Below are 16,940 nucleotides of genomic sequence, written 5' to 3'. Positions count from 1 at the left end.
TGAAGGGGATATTGGGACCCTGTCCCCTTTCTCTCTCTCTCTCTCTCTCTATGCTTCCTGACAATCATGAAGTAAACAGGCCTCCTCCAGCAAGCCCGTCTTCCATGATGTCCTGTGCCACTGCAGGCCCAAACCAACAGGGCCCAAGACACAGTGGGCTAGAACCTTGACACATCTGGAGCTGTGAACCATAATAAACCTAAATGCTGTGCTGGGAAGAGACCTGGCAACCATTCAGGTCACATCCAAACTGATTTGATTTGTGAGGGAACCAGGTGTGAGCTTTAGAAAAAAGTCTTGAAATGGAAGAAGGGGTTGATGGGAGGACTCCTGACCAGAGAGGATGCTGGGTAATTCAGTGAAAGCAAATGTAAAGACAGAAAGGTGTACATTTTGATACAGTTGTAAACAGAGCACAAAGAAGGTTTGCTTTTGTTTTTATTTTTATAGGGTTTTTTTTGGCAGTACTGGAGCTTGAACTCAGGGCCTCATGCTTGCTAGCCAGGTGCTCTTATCACTTGAGCCACTCCTCCAGCTATTTTTATAGTTTTTAATAAACACAGAGTCATGATGACTTCTTTAAGCGAGGTGACATGTCATCCATCAAACCAAGGAAAGGGTGAGTAAATCATCAACTTCTGTTCTGTTAGCTTAGATTTCCACACAAGGCCAGGTATTTATTTTCAGAGCTCGAAATAGAGGTCTAGGGGTGTCGAACAAGCTTAATCATCCCGAGAAAGTGAGTCTCCTTCAGGGGCCTCCAGTCTTCTCCCCTTCCCTTCCCCATGACGTATTGAGTTTCGCACTTTTAAAAATAGCCTCTGAGCAGCCAGGAGCTATCGCTGAGCTGGAGCCCAGCCCTGGAATAGAGCCTCCCTTGATCAAGTGCTGCCCTGTGTGAGTGTAATTCCAGCTTCCTGCTGACCTACGCAACACAAAAACGCTCCCCATCCAAGTAGGCCCAGGTTGTTTGAAATAGTCACAGAGCTGGGGCACTCCTGGCTCTTTCTGTGCCCCTTCATAATTCACCTAGCTTGTCCTCAGGGGGAGATCTGATGGTATGGCCTGCCTGTCTCACAAAACTTCCTTAGAATTCCCAGAGGAGGCCTGCACCATGAGGTCACCTTGTCTTTAAGGATCGGCTCTGGTTCCACACAGCTTGTTCTGAGCCCCAGGGAGGGAGACATGGCTGGAATGAATCTCCAGGCCTTGGAAAGCCACCCTGGCCTGGGAACTAACGCTTTTGTCGAACTCAGCCCACGAAGGAAAGAAGAGAGAAGATCGGGAAGAAATTTCGGTGAGTTTGAAGACACATGGGACCCAGAAGCTCCTGATCTCCCATCTTTACTTCCTGTGGCCCCTTGCTGCCCCCAGGTAGGTCTGTGTTCCTGGGGAAGGGCGCCTGGCTCTCTGAATCTCTTGACTCTGAGTAACATCACCTGCATGGCTGCAGAGTCAAGGAGTTCTATTTTGTTCATTCCTTTCTTTTCTGGGGGTTACTTCACTCTCCTCCGTCACCTATGTGTCTTTAACTCCCTCTGTGCTCAGGAGCCCCATTAACCACACTGGTGATCTTTTATTAAGTGCCAGATACTCCCGCTAGGCAAGGGTTAGTATTTGTTTGAAACTAAGGCACAGAGAAGGTAGGGAACTATCTTAAGGTCACACAGCTGGTATTGACTTGCAGTCTGCAAGTGCAGATACTTCTGTCAATGTGCTACTGAGTGAGTGAGGTCATGCATGTGTGGGACCTGGTAGAGTGTGTGGCACATGTCAGGTACTCAAATCGTGACGCCTGTACAGTGCCACAGCAGGGTCCTCCATGTGGTACTGGTGACTTAGAGGGAGCTGGGGGAAGGTACTAACTTTGCCTTCCTCGTAGACCCCACCTATTGGGTAGTGAAGAGAACAACCAAGTTCGTTGACTACAAAAACTGAATAGCATCCTTAGGTGACCATCAGTGGGTCCAGATTTGCCTGTCCCAGTGGCTTCTCTGGGCTGTATGTGGGTTTCCTCATGGTTTCCAGAGATTTGTGGAGGGGAAGTGGTCCTGTATCCCTCTGGCTGAACTCTGCAGGGGTGAGCCTCACTTCCCTCAGCCAGCTAAGCCTTGCTCACAGGGAACACTGGCCATGGCCCCCTTGCCTCCTAGAGACTCTGGCCTGATGGATCTACCCTGAGCCTCAACCATGGGGTCACCTGGCCTGGTCCCAGAAGGTCTCCCTTCACACCCACATCCCAGCATCCACCACAACCCAGAGTCCACCACACAAGGTAACTCAGAGCCACTGGGCTGAAGAGAACACTGCTCTACTCCTTAGCCCGGATGTCTGCTCCATGGAGTTACGGGGCATCTGCTGGTGACCCTTCTCAGAGTCACATGAAATGAGTAGTCAAAAGCTCCCATGTATAGTTTCCCTCAACTTCTCGGCCCCACACTATCCCACGCTTCCCAAAGCGCCTCAATGTCCTAAACACCAGTGAGGCCTTCCTGCACTTGTCCTCCTCTTTCTCACACCACCTCCTTCCCAGAAGTCCCTGTGTCTCTGAAGGCAACCAGGCCTGCTCTTGACATGCTGACAGGGGAGAGAGGACTGAACAAACTTTCTCCCCCATTGCCTTACAAAGAGGCCAACTCCCGTGCCTAGTCGTCTAGGCCTCCTGACTCACACCTAAAGGTGGCATCTGGAAAGGTGGTGGCAGTCGAAAGGCGATTAAACACACATGGTTTAATGTCTGTAAAAGTATTCATCTCATTAAAGTAAGAACAAGTGCTTTGGAATCAGATGGGATTTGGGCCCTTTCTCTGTCATTTGTCAACCCTGCTACTTTGACAAGCTCCTCAGCGTCTTAGCCCTTCAGTTTCTTTATCTACGGGGAAACAGTAATGTCCTACAAAGTGGGAGCCACGTGGGTCATTGTTATGAGGTCTCCTCTTCTGCCCCCATCTGGTTTTTTTGTTTTGTTTTGTTGATACTCGGAGCCTTGTGCTTGTCAGGCAGGTGCTCTCCCTCTTGAGCCACTCCCTCAGCCCTTTTGCTTCTGCTATTTTTTTTTAAATACGGTCTCACATTTATGCGTGGGCTGAGCTGGGCTGGGCGAGATCCTTCTATTTATGCTTCCCTTGTAGCTGAATGACAGGCGCAGGCCTCTGCAGTCAGCTTTGTGTAGTTGAGGAGAGGCCTCCTGGACTTTCCCCCTTGGGCTGACCTCCAACTATGATCCTCATGAGCTCTGCCTTCCACATAGCTGGGATTTCTTTGTGTTAGGACTCTTCAAAGTCCTCTCCTATCTATTTTGAAATATCCCATTAATTGTTGTCCATCATAGTTATCCTACTGTGGCATAAGCAGAAGTTATTTTACTCTTTCTACCCAGCTCCCCCTGCTAACTGTACTCTCCATCTCCCCTCCCTCACAGCCTCCCAGGCTCTGATGACCACTAATCCAGCTCTCATAGTTTTATTTTGATATATGTAAAAGGAATTTCTTTTTTTGTAAAGTACTTTCTAAAAACATTAAGGGCAAACCCACCATAATCCTTTCATCCCAATATTAATAGCCATTCCCTTTCAATCTTTTTCTTTTCTGAAAATGTCTGCATAGTTACAGTATTTTACTTATTGATGTCTGGCTTTCTTAGCCTAAAATGTTAGTCATGGATATTTTCTAGGTTGCAATCTAAACTTCAAAATTATTATTATTACTAATTTTTTTTTACAGTGATAGGGATTGAACCCAGGGCATCGCCCATGCTAGGCAAGCGCTCTACCATTGAACTATACCCCTAACTCTTCCAAATTATCATTTTAACAATGGATGATATTCCGTTGTGTGCATGTATGTGCCATAATTTATAGTAGGATTTATAGTGAATTGTGGGAGTTTTTCTGGGTGCTTTATTTTTGTAATTCTCCATGGAATTTCTTAGAGACTGGCCTGTCACAAATTGACTTTTATGAAATGTCTGAATAAACTAGAAGGAGCCACAGCAGACTCTGGGGCAGGGAGTGTTTGTGGCAGGACAGCATGTGTGATGAGAGGATGTGGTACATTCAGTGACAGCCAATGGAGTCTCTGATACTTGTATGGCAGCTTTTGAGGGAATGACGACCCATTCATCTTCAAATAGCTTCTCCATTTTGGTCCTTGGAGGGTTCCCTCCACGAGGCCCTTGTGACCAATGCCTATGTCTTTCTGGGCCCACTCAGAGGCTCCCATCTCTGGGTACACATGGTCATCCAGTAACACTCACATATACCAGCTCATCAGATTAGCTGGGGCCTCACTACTGGAGTTACTATTTCCTGCCCAGTATTCTTTGGTAACTTCCTGTGGCTTACCACACTCCTTCCAGAGAGCAGGAATCATACCTGAAACATTTTTCAGCCGTTGCGCAAATATTTATTGAGCTCCTGCTGTGTGCCTAGTGTTGCTCTAGGAGTGGGAGACAGAGCACAGAGCAGGTCAGACGAGATCCAGTCCTCAGAAAACCTACATTCTCACGTGGGAGTCAGAGAGTGAACAAGTACAGGTCTCTTTCTGATATCAAACACAAACTATGTGACAGTGAGTGACTGGCAGCAGGGACGGGGCCTCAGACAGGTGTTAATATTTGAACTAAAATCTTAAGGATGAGAAAATTGATGGAAGAGTGTTCCAGAAAGAGAAAATTCTACGTGCTAAGGCCCTGAGGTGGCCCAAAGTTGGTGGGTGTCTGGTGAACAGAGAGCAGGGGAGGAGAGGAAGGAGTCAGGCCAAGTGCTGGTGGCTCACACCTGTAATCCTAACTACAGCAGGATTGTAGTTCAAAGCCAGCCCAGGCAAATAGGGCAAGAGACCATATCTCAAAAAAACCCACCACAAAAAAGGGCTGGTGGAGTGGCTCAAGGTATAGGCCCTGAGTTCAAACCCCAATACCACACACACACAAAAAGATGAGGTAGGGCCTGTGCCCGTCCAGACACTGTAGAAATCCTGGATTTTGTCCCAACGCACTAATGGGGACCACTGGTGGGTTTCAATCGGAAAATGGACTTCATCTGTTAGTGTTGTACAGAGACCACTCTGGCTGTCAGGGGAGGAGGTCACCTGGGAACAGAAGAGACAGAGGGAGACAAGTGAGGAGGTGTTTGCTATAGCCCAAAAGAAATGGTGGTGGCTTGACTAGGGGTGGTGGTGAGGAACAGTAGAAATGGACAGTCTCTGGGGTTTTTTGGAGGCAGAATTTATAGAACTATGGAGAGGTTCATGATGGAACACACAGATGTCGCCTCCTAAGGGAGGTCACCCTTACTCAGTTGGTCAGCACTAGGGTAGAAATTGGTTAGGGACCAGAGATTCTGTCTTAGATTTATTTTCTTGTTTGTTTATTTCTGGCATGCAGATAGTTGAACCCAGGGCCTTGTGCACGCTGTGCAAGTACCTGCCACTGAGCGGCACCCCCTAGGCCCTGTCTCGGACATTTTAAATTGGAGATACTTTCAAGTGGAGATGTCAGGTGAGGAGATAATTTGTGTGAATACATAAAGCAGAATCCAGACAGCCTTTAAAGCCATGGAGCTGGATGAGATCTCCCAAGGATAGGGCAAAGAGACAGAGGGGCATAAGTCTGAATTCTCCAGATGTCTACCTTTCAGATGCCTGGGTGGAAGAATAGTTGTGAAAAGAGACAGGGTTGAAGGATTGGAAGTTCAAGACCAGCCTGGGATACATAGGGAGTTCAAGGTCTGTCCTACTTAAGCAAGACCTTATCTTGGGAGGAGAGGGGAGAGTAGGGGAGGGAAGGAAAGAAATGGGAAAAGGTGCTCAATGAGGTTGAAAGGAACCAGTGAGAAGCCAGTGGGCTGGGAGCCAAGAGACTTTTCCTGGAAGCATCCCACACTGTTAGCATTCTGAGCACAGAGTAGGTGGTCAGGAAATGTTTTCAGGAAGTGCAGCTGTGTGGTGGCTTGTTTGCGTCCTCCATCCCCTGGCATAGACATAGTTTCAGGATGGGTGGATGCTTGGTTGACTGCCTGCCCGCTCGCCACTATCTCTGCCATCAAGGATGACACCTACCTCCACCTGGCTCCAAGGCCTCGCCCAGCCCCCACCCTCGGGTTCACACCCTGTGGCCCACAGCTCACACCCTTCCCTGCTGGCAGGATGCACCCTACTCTGGGCCACCTACACCGCATGAGGCAAACTCATTCCCGCCTCTTCATGATTCTGCTGCCCCCCTCCCGGACTGTCCTTCTTTCTGTCCTTCTGCTGCCCCTTCAAACCTTGCCCCACTTCAAGATTCAGTCCCCAGTCACTCCATCTGCCTCCATCTTGGTACTTGAGTTCCCTGTAGGCCCATTCCTCTGTGTCCACCTTTGTCCAGCAGTTCACAGAAGCCCAATGGACACTCTCTGCCTGACGAAGCACTTGTCTGCTCAATACCCTTGGTTGGCAAAATAGAATTCCTTATTATGGCTTTCAAGGCCAAATGTCACCCACTTTCCAGATGCGTCTCACCTCATTACTCTTTACTCATTATACCTCAGACACATTCAGTTCCTAAACATGGCTGCCTTTCCCATATCTCTGTTTCACACGTGCTGTCCCCTTCACCTGGTGGCTCCTCCCTGTGGCCCACGCACAGTTTTTCTTTAGACTTTAGCTTCAGTGTCACTTCTTCTGAGAGGCCATCCTTGATTCTTCCCCCAGGTGACCTGAGTCAGGTCAGGTCACTTCTGTTATTATCTTTCACAGTGCTCTGTTCTTTGGAATACTTGCCACAGGTGATGATAAATTCTTTGTACTTATTTGTTCATTGTTTACCAAATCTGCTTCAGGAAGCTACATTCATTCAGATACCAGAACATACAGCATAGTTCTTAGTGCTTAGGAGACATCAAAGGTCATTGTCACCAAGGAATGAAGCTCCCCTCCCCCACCCCCACTTTTCCAGCCCACACAGACCTTTAGGTTTTTTTGTCTTCCAAGTTCAATTACAATTAGTCCTTCCAAATTTATTTGTCTTGCAGCAAAAATAATACAAACAGTAATAGCTATAATCTATTAAGACACATTACATCTCTCCATTGCAGTGCAATCAAATATGTGTGTGTCTTTATAATAATCCTGCAAAATGGATATTATTGATCCCATTTTACATGGGAATAATGAGTCTCAGAGAGATTAAAGTAATTGCCTAATGCTATGCAGAAATCAAGGGCCATGGTAAGGTTACAAATTGAAGTGTCTCTGCCTCCAAATCTCCTCTTTCCTCTATGTTTGTCAGGATAGGTTTTGTCTCTCCAACAAGTTTGTGAATTCTGTTGTTGTTGTAAGCTTTTTGTTTTGTGTTTTTGGTGTCTTCCACCTCCACACTGCAGGTGCTCCCTAAATATCATTAGTGCCATTTATTTGGGTGTGTCACTCAGCAGGTGAGAGCCACGCAGGACAGAAGGTGCCATGTTTCCTTCAACATTGTCCCAAGAGATAAGTTCCAGGGCTGGTTCTGAGAAAGGGAGAGTGGATGGCCACCTATAGATCCTGACCTGTAGGGGTCCAAAATCCTGCCTTCTCTCAAATGTCCCCTGTCCAGGCCAGGCTGGCCCTGCCCTGTCCGCTCCTCACTGACTGGTGAAATCTCCACCATTCCAGAAGTCACCTCCACGTTAGTCAATAAAGGGTGGCCTGGCTTGCAGAAGGCCTCTCCCACAGGCACTTAAGCAGCTGATAGGATTAGCACTTGTCCTCTGGATCAGGGCTTGGCAGCTGGAGGGTAACAAAATCTCAACATCGAAACAGATCGTCTGCATTCTAGGCCAAGCTTGGGGCCAGCTTAGGAGTTTCCCCTGCACCTCACAGGCAGCTCCCCCTTGCACAATTCTAGAGATGCTGCCACCAAGCTCTTGCTTACATGAAGTGGATCCACCCACCACAAAGGCCCTATTTCTGCCATCATGTGTGACCTCACATCCTTTGCTGTGCTCAACAGTCATTTTCATCTCCATACCAGTTTCAGACCCTGCTGTGCTGGGCTTCTGTCAAGGTTTCACGGAGCCATGATTCTGCCCCTGCCTTGCCCACTGGGTGGAAATAGAAGGATCCAGATGGTGGATAGTGAGCCAGCAGCTTCGTAGGAGGAAGAGAGCCTCCAGCATCTGGGGAAGAATTCCTTCCCTGGGTGGACCTGCCTGTCCCTGTCTCTGCTACCATCAGAGGATGACATGAGAGAACATGCCATGCACTTTCTACAGAGCTCACGTGTATAAATATCTGACCTGGTGGCCTGGTGCCTGGTAGGCATGAAATAATTGTAATTTGGGACTGAGGGATTTAGCTCAGGGGAAGAGCATTTGGCTAGCAAATGCAAGGCCTTGAGTTCGATTCCCAGCACCAGAAAAAAAAAAGTTTACAAGTGTAAATTTTCTTTTCATGTCTCTAAATACACAGTGTCTGACTTTATCTATTTAATATATAATTTAGCTTTTAGTAAGTTTGTTTTTCTGCCTTTAAATAATACGTAATATATTTTCAGTGTAAACAGTAGAAAAAAATGTTAAAGTTTAATATAGAAAATAAATATTCCCAATAATCTCATCGTTCAGAGACAACCTCTTGATCACTTAACATATTTCCTGACAGTCTTTTTTTTTCCAGGCACATTTATTCACAGAATTAAATGTGCCTGGAAAATTTATCCTTTCTACCTAACAGTAAATAGTATTGTTTTCCTCTGCCATTAGGGAAATAAGGGATTTTTTTAAATGATCATATAATGCACCATCATATCGCCTAGGTTTCCTAATTTTTTTGGTGGTACTGGGTTTGAACTCAGGTCTTGTGCTTACCTGGAAGGCTCTCTACCACCTGAGCCATTCCCCTAGCCCTTTTACTTTAGTTATTTTTCAGATGGGGTCTTCAATTTTTCCTTGGTGTTGGCCTCAGCCTATAATTCTCCTACATCTGCCTCCGACGTAGCTGGGATTACAGGAATGCACCACTATAACCAGCTAGGTTTCCAGCTTCTGAAGACAGTTACCTGAAAGTCTATAAAACATGTCATTAACATCCAAATTACAATGATTCCTCTTTTCTTCCTGACCAAGTTGCCAGAGAATTCAAGAGTCCCCTCCAAGTAGCCCAGAGAGCTCCCTGGGCCATTGTCCTTGTCTGTTTGACAGACCCCTTCACTTGTCTGCTGATTTGAGACTTTTCTACAAAAACACCTGTGCAGATTTGCCCAGGCTGAGGAAGTCACCTACCCTGTCACCATCCATGACCAGAGTCAACAAGCAAGGTAATCTGGTTCCCAAGGGCTATGGTTTGAATATGGTCTACCCCCACAGAAACTCATGTTAGGATTTGCTCCCTGTGTGACTGTGTAGAGGGGGTGAGCCCTCACGAGGTGCTTAGTCATTCAGACAATTAGCATGGTGTGTGATCAGCCTCAGCCCAATAAGCCAGGCTCTCCACTCACGCGACTCGGCCTACCATTTGGACCCATTTCCTATCTGGGATTTCCATTGTCCTGGTCATCCAATCTCAGTGGGTGTCTTGGGGATCTTCACAGTTCTCCATACATATTGCAATAACTTGAGTCCCCAGTGGAGAAGAGTTCAGAGTCCCAACCTCTTCTCTAAGCAAGAGGCTTCTCTGCTCCTCTGGGAATTTGTGGCTGCAACTAGGTTTCTAAGAGAGAGAGAGTGCCGTGCAGCTCCACTCAGCAGAGTTCAAGGCCGAGATGCCAGGATATATTAGAGAAGGGGCATGACTGCCACTCCATTCATCAGAAACTTCCAAGCCACAGCCTAAGGAAACTACTGATAGTCACAAAAGCAAACATAAAGACAGGCTCAGGTGGCTCACACCTGTAATCCCAGCTACTCAGGAGGCAGGGATTAGGAGAATTGTGGTTCCAAACCAGGCTGGGTAAATAGTTCATGAGACCCTGTCTTGAAAAAACCCAATGGGAAGAAAAGGGTTGGGGGCATGGTTCAAGTGGTAGAGCGCCTGCCCAGCAAGTGTGAGGCCCCGAGTTCAAACGTACAGCAAAACAAAACAAAAACAAAAACATGAAACTGCAGAGAAGTTTTGAGAATAATGCTAAGTTGGGTATCTCCAAAGACTTTTTTTTTTCTTTGTCTTTTCTTTTTTGGTGATGGGATCGAACCCAGGGTCTCACACATGCCAGGCAAGCACTGTACCACTGAGCTACATCCCAGCCTGGGTGTTGCCAACTATTTGTACAGAGTTTATGTACACCTATTCCTAGAAATGGAATTACTGACTTTTATGGCATCAAGTTTTGCATATTTATAAGATTGCCAAATTGCTCTGGAAAACACTTCTTCCATTTGTGTCCTAGCCATCACTAAGTCGTATCACCTGTCAGCCTAGTCAATCTGATAAACGGAAATGGACCTCTGCCTCTTTTATTGACACACTTGTTACCAACCCTGTTATAAACATGTGGCATAATTGTAGCTCCCAGCCTTGGTTGAACGTTACAATCACCAGCAGAGCTTTTAAAACCCAAAGCATCAGTCATACATCCTACAGTGATATCGGAATATCGGGGAATCAGGCATCTGTGGCTTTTTTGTTGTTATTTTCTGAGACGGGGTCTCATCACATAGGCAAGGCTGGCCTTGAATTTGAGCTTCTCCTGCCTCAGCCTCGGGAGTGCTGGAATTTTGGATCTATACCATCAAGCTTGGCTAACGCTGTTTTTTTGTTTTGTTTTTGTGGCGCTCGGGTTTGAACCCATGGCCTTGCACACACTAGGCAAGTGCTCTACCACTGACCCACACACCCTCAGCCCTAATGTATATATTTTCAACACTCTCTAGGTGGTCCTAATACTCAGCAAAGTACGGGAGCTGCTAACGTGTGTTTGCTTTTGGTATTGTTTTTGAGACAGGGTCTTGCTATGCAGCCCAGGTTTGCAATCCTCCTGCCTCAGCCTCCTGAGGGCAGAGATTGTGGACACACACTGCTATGCCCAGCCAGAGATTTTTGTTCATTAGGAAAAGTAACCCTTCAACATAAACTTGACAAATAGTTTTATAACTTGGTCTTTTATTGCTGTGTGTGGCTGTTTTGATAGAGAGGAGCTTAGTATGTATATTGTTGGACTTATCCATTTATTTTTCTTTATTACATCCCAATTTTATATCTTACTTCCTCACTAATAGTGGCAAAATAATAGTTAGATTTTATTTATATCTGGAATTTATTCATTTATTTTGAGACAGGCTCTTGTGTGGTGGCCCAGGCTGGCCTGGAACCTAAGATCCTCCCTCTGCCTCCCAGGGGCTGAGATTATAGGTATGTACTACCATGCTCATCTGAGAATTTAATAGAAGAACTGAGATATGGATCCAGTTTATTTTTTTCCCCCAAAATGGCAAAAATGCTCATTTTGTTTTTAGAAAATGGTTAGCGAATCCATCTTTCTTCTGTTATTTTGGAATGCCATCATCTTCATATGTAAATTTCCTATATGTATACATATGGATATATTTTTGAATTCTTTAAATATTGTAACTTTAAAATACATTTGTAAGGGGTGGGGCATGATTCAAGTGGTAGAGCACCTGCCAACAAGTGCAAGGTCTTGAGTTCAAACCCTAATACCACAAAAGTAAATAAATTAATTCATTAAAAAAATATACATTTTTCTGGGCAGAATTAGTTTTCTCTTCTTACTTGTATCCATTTTGCAAGTTCATTGAATCTTTTTTCATTTTCACTCTTCTGCATACATTTTACAAATTTTTGGTCAAGTATTCCAGAAACTCCTAGTTGTAATTTGATTGGCTATTGTGCTAAGTTTATAGATTGATTTAGGAGGAATTGGTATTTTATTTTTCCATTCATGTACAAAATAGAGATCTCTGTTTTTCAAGTTGTTTAAGTCTCTTACAAGGCTTATTGCTTTGCACAGAGTGTCTATACATTTCTTGCTTATTTTTCCTTCAGTTTATTTATTTTTATTTATTTTGGGTCCTGGGGTTTGAACTCATGGCCTCGCACTTGCTAGGCAGGTGCTGTACCACTTGAGCCACTCTGCCAGCCCTTTCATCTTTGAGATAGGGTTTGCTTTATGCCTGGGCTGACCTGGACAGCGGCCCTCCTATTTCTGCTTCCCAGCACAGCTGGGTGACAGGAGCATGCCGCTGTGCCCACTGGTAGGGATGGGGTTTCATGAGCTTTTTGCCTGGGCTGACCTCCAATCACAATCCTCCCAATCTCTGCCTCCCTATTTATTTTATTTTTCATTGCTATCATGTGTGAGATACTATTTTCTCTTGTGGTTATACTTTTATAGGAAAATTAATGATTTTTGCTTATTTATTTTTATAATCAGCCATCTTTATCTTAATTCCAAGTACATGTGCACATGGAGGGGGGTTGTACTTGGAAAGTCAGACAGCTGGAGACATTCATATTCATTCTGTTCCATTGATCAGTGTGTTTATTTTTGCCCCAGTAGCATACTGTTAACAAAAATATTTTTATATTGATATTCTCTCTTTATCTGTCTTTTCAACATCTGCATAGAATTCAGTCATAACAATATACTATAATTTATTAATGAGTAGTTAGGTGATTTTTAATACTTCACCATCAAAACTTGAGATACAATTAAGATTTTTGAGCATGGGACATGCTTTCCCTCAGTGAAAATTTCAAAGTGTGGAAATCCTTGGGCATAAATAATTTTGTAGCCTTTGGTAACCACTGCTTTATGTATATAAGTATTCATAGTGGTTAGATTTGAATAAAAGAGAAAAAGAGGCTTGTAGAAGCCAGGAGGAAGGGGGAGGTCAATGAAGAGTACTAGGAAAACGGATTGGAGAAAGAAGGTACCAATGCTTTTTATACACATAGGACAGCCAAACTCAAAAAATCATATGATATTGCCTGGTATTTGGGAGTGCTCTGACACAGTGGTGGGGGACGTAAATCAGAAAAAAACTACTTTGGGGAACAATCTGGAAATATCTAGAAAAATCAGTGATAATATCTTATAACCCAGCAAGCAGCTCATTTTCCTGAGATGTGTGTGCTAAAGAAATACAGTGCTTTCAAGAAAGTTCACAGGACATTGTCAGTGCCATTTGTCACCTACTCCAAAGTTCATTGGTCACTAATATTACACATCATTTATTTTTTTCTTTTCTTTTTGGCAGTAATGAGGTTTGAACTCAGGGCCTCATGCTTGCTAAGCAGGCGCTCTACCATTTGAGCCACTCCCCCAGCCCTTGGTTTTGGTTTTTTGAGAGAGTGTCTCATTACATAGCCCAGGTTGGCCTCAAACTCACAACCTTCCTGCCTCAGCCTCCCAAATACTGGGATTTTAGTCATGCACCACCTTACCTGGCCCAGATCATCATTTTCTGAAAAGTATTTCTCGAGAGATTCTAAAGTGGGGAAAATGTACACCTTAGAATTGCTGAAATGCAGCAAAAATTTAGATACAGCTTAAATGTCCATCACACACAAAAAACAGACAAATAATTGTGGTTCAGTTTACAGCTCTGGAAAATGCTAAACCAGATCTTTACTTACCAATGTACATGACTCTTACAAGCAAACCCCTGACCCTTTTGTTTGTGTTTTGTTTATGAGATCATATCTCCCTAACTTTGCCCAGTCTGATCTTGAACTCTTCCTTCCTCCTGCCTCCATTTCCAGAGTAGCTAGGATTGTAGGCATGCAGTATCAAACCCAGCTATAGGTAGTTTTTAAATAGGCAAAATAATACGAAAGGTAGTTTAGGAATACATGTATACGTAGAGAAAGAACACACAAATTCTTGGAAATGCTGGCTATGATTTCAGGTTAGGGTGTCTCTGTAGGAAGGGAGATGGGAAGCAATGAGACCAGACTCACACACAGGGGCCGTGATGTTTTTTAGACTGGGTAATGGATTCGTGGGTGTTCACTTGGTTATTCTGCACATGTTTTGCATATCATAAATATTGCTTAGTACTTTTTTTTTTTTAAAGGAGGAATTCATATAGGAAGCTAGGCAGACAAGCTGTGCCTCTCTGGGAGGCTATATTTTCACAGGGGTAGAGAAGCCATTTCCTGCTTCTCCTTTTCTCTTTCTGGCCTCTCCCTGACAAATGCCTTTGAGTTAAAAAGTCATCTTGAGCTGGGCGTTGGTGGCTTACGCCTATAATCCTAGCTACTTGGGAGGCTGAGATCAGGAGGATTGCAGTTGGAGGCCAGCCTGGGCAAATAGTTCACAAGACCCCCATCTCCAAATAACCAGAGCAAAGTGGACTGGAGGCGTGGCTCAAGTGGTAGAACAACTGCTCTACAAGCAGGAAGCCCTGCGTTCAAACCCCAGTCCTGCCAAAAAAATAAAAAGTTCTTTTCATCCTGAACTTAATTGTCAAGATCTTTTGTGAATTCTTTTTTTAACTTTATATCATTTTTAATTAATGTATTTTATTTGACACATAACAACTGTGCATATTTATGAGGGCATTTGTGAATTCTTATCCCGATTTGCAAAAGAAATGACATCATTTCCTGTGGTGCCACCTGCTCCTTCCTTGACTTTATCTCCTGGCTTGCCTCATTCTGTCTGCCTTTCCCTTCCCCTAACTCAGCCTTCCTGCTGCCTCTTCCACCCACAGTTGGGGAGCAGAGTGTGTGTCCCTTCTCCCAGCTCAAGACAGAGACAGTAGCCAGCTGCCTTCTCCACCCCACCCTTCCAGATGTTGGAATGGATGAGTCACGTGCTGGTTGGTCCCGCAGAGGGTCAGGCTTTCCGTGTGCTGGGATGTACAGAGGTGGCCAGGTGTGTGAGCGGTGGGTGGACATGTGATGGTGTTGACTTGGGGTCAGGCATAAGTGAGAAATGGGAGGAGAGGAATGAGCAGGGAGAAGGACTTGGAAGAGCTCTTGGCACATTGTCTCCAGAAAAGGGCTCTTAAGGGCAAAAGCAGACAGGTGCCGCCCACCCTAGATGTCCTGAAGGAAGACATGTCTGGTCTAAAGGCAAAAGGGACTCAGTCCAGGGTGCAAGAGAGGCCACCGTTCCTGTCTTCCTTCCTCACCCTCGTTCCCTCCACAGATCCTGGACTGAAGACCTGCCACAGATGTCATAGCCGGGAGTAGCTATCAGAACTCCTTTATCCACAAGTGGCAGAACAACTGAAGCTAAATTTGAATAAAAAAGTGCCTTTTATTTTGTCTGGGAAGTTGAAGAGGTGTGTAGGTTTCAGGTATAGTTGGATCTAGCAGTCCAGATGCTGTTCTCAGAACTTTCTCTCCATCTCTCAACTTTTTAAGACTGAGTCCTTCTACATGGTGAAGATGACCATCAGTAACTCAAAGCTTCCTTAGAGTTCAAGAACTACAGAAAAGAGGGTGATCTTTCTTTCTCAGCCTCCATATAATCAATCCTTAAAAGAGGAGGAAGAGGAGGGCATCTAATTGTCTGTGAACCAGCCATTGAGTCTAAGGGACAGGAATGCTGCGTGGCCAGGGGCCCAACTTTCAGGGATGAGGAAGATTCCCTATGACACAGCACCATAAGAACCACAGGAAAGGGTGTTCTCTGGTGAGAGAAAGGGAAAGGGATTCTGGAAGGCATGTGCCCCTTTACCAGGGTCATCCATTCCCCACATCAATTACCCCTTCACCTCAAAATTGGCCTAAATATTTGTGCCATTCTGATTTTTGCCCACATCCTTCAAAATAAAATCAGAAAACAATCCCATTATTTTGCCTCCGGTAATATAAATCCCAGGAAGACCCCAGGTCTGGTGGACCAGGTACGTTTCTGCTTAGGAAAGTTGGACATGGGGTTGCCAATTGTCCCATTCGCCTGGGACACTGTGGCTTTAGCACTGAATGCCCAAAATCCCAGAGAACCCAGGTGGTCAGCCACCCTCCAGTGGCTGATGCCCCAGGCCAGGTGCGATGGGGTCCAGTCTACACTCCTGGAGCCAGAGTCCCTCCCTCTGAACTTCTATACCACCAGAAAGAGGGTCTGACACCCGCCAACACCTCACTCTACAAACACTGCACAGGGGGACAGTCTCAGGGCTCTCCTGCGTGAAGGCAGGGAAGCCCTGCCAGCTCCCCTGTGTCCCCAGACAGGGCTGGGACCCCTAGGGAGAGCACTCCACATGGTGGCTCCTGTCCCTCTCCTGCTGCTCACAGACCCCAGGCTCCCTCTTCTGCCTGTTGTGCTCACCCCACGCATCCTTGACCTCACCCATGCTGCCTAGATGACAGAGTCAGCAGGAAGGAAACCCCACCTGCCAGCAGCCAGCGCCCCTTTGTCCCAAGGCCCCACCCTCCTGCATCTGGCTTCCCAGGCCCCGCTGAGCTCACCCCAGCCAGGCCCAAGCCCATGGTGAAGAAGCCAGGCAGGGGCAGGGAGGGCACTGGCAGCTAGGTGGGATGGGCCCCACCCCGAGCCTTGTGTGTCACAAGAGCCACTCCTTCATTTCCTGAGCGCAAATGAACTCCAACCTTAAAATCAACTAAGTAGCACAGAAAATCCTCAGGGCCTGGACCAGTTAGTTATGAGGCTTATAGTCATCCCAAGTGGTCAGGCAAGCAGGGCGGGGGGTTGGGGACAGTTGTCAGAAACAAACCAGACCCATGGCTGACCACTCGAATTCAGGCTGCTGCAACCAGAGTTTATTCAACAGGGGCCCCCTCTCCCCCCTGATGCCTGCACCCCAGGAAAGAGCATGGACAACTCTTTCTCTCTCTCTCTCTCTCTCTCTCTCTCTCTCTCTCTCTCTCTCACACACACACACACACACACACACACACACACACACTGTGGGTGGGAGTAGGAGTCACCAGCCTGACTCTCGCTGTGGACAGGCCATAGGTTTTTGTTTCCACACACCCATAATACCATCTTCATGAGGTCTCAGTTCCTCTCACTACATATCAGCCATTTTTAGTGACCTTCAGCC

At 45.9% G+C, this 16,940-nt stretch overlaps 1 protein-coding gene across 3 annotated transcripts in view; it reads left to right on the top strand.

Moving 5' to 3' along the window:
- Nucleotides 1–570: 570 nt before the first annotated feature.
- Pla2g4e (phospholipase A2 group IVE) overlaps nucleotides 571–16,940 on the top strand; it is a 61,879-nt gene continuing 45,509 nt past the window's right edge. Inside the window, exons 1-2 of one of the 3 annotated variants that reach the window (XM_074065734.1) lie at nucleotides 571–619; nucleotides 1,257–1,374. In XM_074065734.1, the coding sequence (XP_073921835.1) occupies nucleotides 594–619; nucleotides 1,257–1,374 (144 nt within the window). In that variant the 5' untranslated portion in view covers nucleotides 571–593. Of the gene's footprint in view, nucleotides 620–907; nucleotides 1,375–16,940 lie in introns of those variants that run through there. The other 2 variants (XM_074065733.1, XM_074065736.1) reach the window with 2 other exon arrangements.

Source organism: Castor canadensis, chromosome 2 (genome assembly GCF_047511655.1).
Source record: "Castor canadensis chromosome 2, mCasCan1.hap1v2, whole genome shotgun sequence".
Lineage (NCBI taxonomy): Eukaryota > Metazoa > Chordata > Mammalia > Rodentia > Castoridae > Castor > Castor canadensis.
This window is presented reverse-complemented; position numbering and strand designations above follow the sequence as displayed.